The 1,792-nt window shown below is 40.4% G+C and overlaps 1 protein-coding gene across 4 annotated transcripts in view; it reads left to right on the forward strand.

The window, feature by feature from the left end:
• The window catches only part of acap3b (ArfGAP with coiled-coil, ankyrin repeat and PH domains 3b), a 79,521-nt gene that overhangs the window by 68,463 nt on the left and 9,266 nt on the right, over positions 1–1,792 (forward strand). For all 4 annotated transcript variants that reach the window (XM_014002128.1, XM_014002130.1, XM_014002129.1 and 1 more), the window contains exons 14-17: positions 402–513; positions 607–839; positions 1,459–1,528; positions 1,687–1,781. In XM_014002128.1, the coding sequence (XP_013857582.1) occupies positions 402–513; positions 607–839; positions 1,459–1,528; positions 1,687–1,781 (510 nt within the window). The remainder of the gene's footprint in view (positions 1–401; positions 514–606; positions 840–1,458; positions 1,529–1,686; positions 1,782–1,792) is intronic.

A 1,792-nucleotide genomic window follows, 5' to 3' on the forward strand; every position in this document is an offset into this window, starting at 1 on the left:
TTCATGTTTGGGAAGGGAAAGGTATTGTGTGTTTTTATGTTGGGGGTTTACTGAGTATAATTTTGTACAGAACCTTAGCTGTTTTTAGTATAAAGGGTGCTTTTTAAATAATTAAAACTTGAATATAAAGTCAACTAGTGTTTGTGGAGCTCAGATTCAGTTCAGTAACAGAGGTGGAAAGGAGAATATCTTGGTCATTATTGTTTGATGTCTGGTGTCGATCAGTAAGGTTTCAATTTTTTAAAGGTATTTCATTGAGGAAATATTCAAATGTTTGTTAAAACTTAATGAAACTGGTACTTTTGCTTGTTACCGTCAGAATCTCGTACTTATCTGTGCCGTGTTATTTAGAGTAAAGATGATTAAAACAAACAGACGGATACGACGTGCTGTTCCTGCAGGAGCTGCATGCTGCAGGCCGAGTCTGAGAAGCTGCGGCAGGCTTGGATCCAGGCGGTCCAGGCAAGCATCGCTTCCGCCTACAAAGACATCGGCGACAACTATTACGTTGAGGTACGGTGTGTGTAATCAGATGCAGAAGAAGATGCTTTTATTTTGAAAATATTTTGGGGGATGCAGGTTTAACTGAGTAACTTTGTCCCACAGCGTTTGGACCGGACCGCTTCGCCCTCCACAAGCAGCATTGACTCTGCCAGCGAGCCCCGGGAGAGGGGGGAGAGGGCTGAAAGGGTGTTTCGGGGAGGGGGGGAGAGTCTCCTCCAGCGGGTCCAGAGCCTGCCGGGCAACGAGCTGTGCAGCGACTGCGGCCAGACGGCCCCCTGCTGGGCCTCCATCAACCTGGGAGTGCTGCTCTGCATCGAGTGCTCCGGGATCCACAGGTATCTGGATCCACTGTATAAATAAAGTTTATTATTATTATTATTATTATTATTATTATTATTATTATTATTATTGATGCAACACAGTTTAGCTGAGGTAGTTTTTCTAGTTTTTTGTCTGTTGTGGTTTGTTCCAGGAAATAAACCACCATAAAGCATCCGGGATGAAAATTTTCTAGATTATCTGAACAAAACCATTTGTCTTTTATGGGTTTGTAAGAACAAAATCGGTTAAAAGAAATTTCTCCTTCCACTCATCTTCCTGCTTTTGTTTTAAAACCCACTCATGGAACTATCTGGATTAAAATTATTTATAGTTTCTATAGTTTTAGTTCAACTCATCAGTAAATGTTTCTCTTGCTGGCACTGCTATTATCCCTTCTACACTACATGAAAGATCCTTTAAAGCACATTTTGTTGTACAGGATATTAAATTTAGCTTCATAGGTGTTTAAATAAGAGACAGTTCAGCCAAGTTTTAAAAAATATTCAGGGACTCTTGGAATTGAAAGCAATTTTTATCAAAAGTAGGAGGGAAAAACGTTAAAAATCTGGTGAGTTACCACATTTTTCACTTATTTTTTTTTTATTTTTTTTGTTCTTTGTGTTTTATTTTCAGGAGTTTAGGCGTCCATTTCTCTAAAGTGCGTTCGCTGACGTTAGACTCGTGGGAGCCGGAGTTACTCAAGGTGAGCCTACAGCTCATCCTGCTTTTTGTTTTGCCTCCCAGTGGAGCTACATTATTAATTCTTTCAGTACATTGCTACGCTGCTGCTTCATTTTTAACGATGTATTTTTAAATACAGCCTGCTSTGCTCTATTCTGTTCTCCCGCTCTCCTCCTTTAGCTGATGTGTGAGCTGGGAAACACTGTGATCAACAACATTTATGAGGGAACCTGTGAGGAGCTAGGAGCTAAAAAACCTGGACCCTCCAGTTCAAGGTAAATATAAA

This window comes from Austrofundulus limnaeus, unplaced genomic scaffold (assembly GCF_001266775.1).
Source record: "Austrofundulus limnaeus strain Quisiro unplaced genomic scaffold, Austrofundulus_limnaeus-1.0 Scaffold11, whole genome shotgun sequence".
In the NCBI taxonomy this organism is placed as follows: Eukaryota; Metazoa; Chordata; class Actinopteri; order Cyprinodontiformes; family Rivulidae; genus Austrofundulus; species Austrofundulus limnaeus.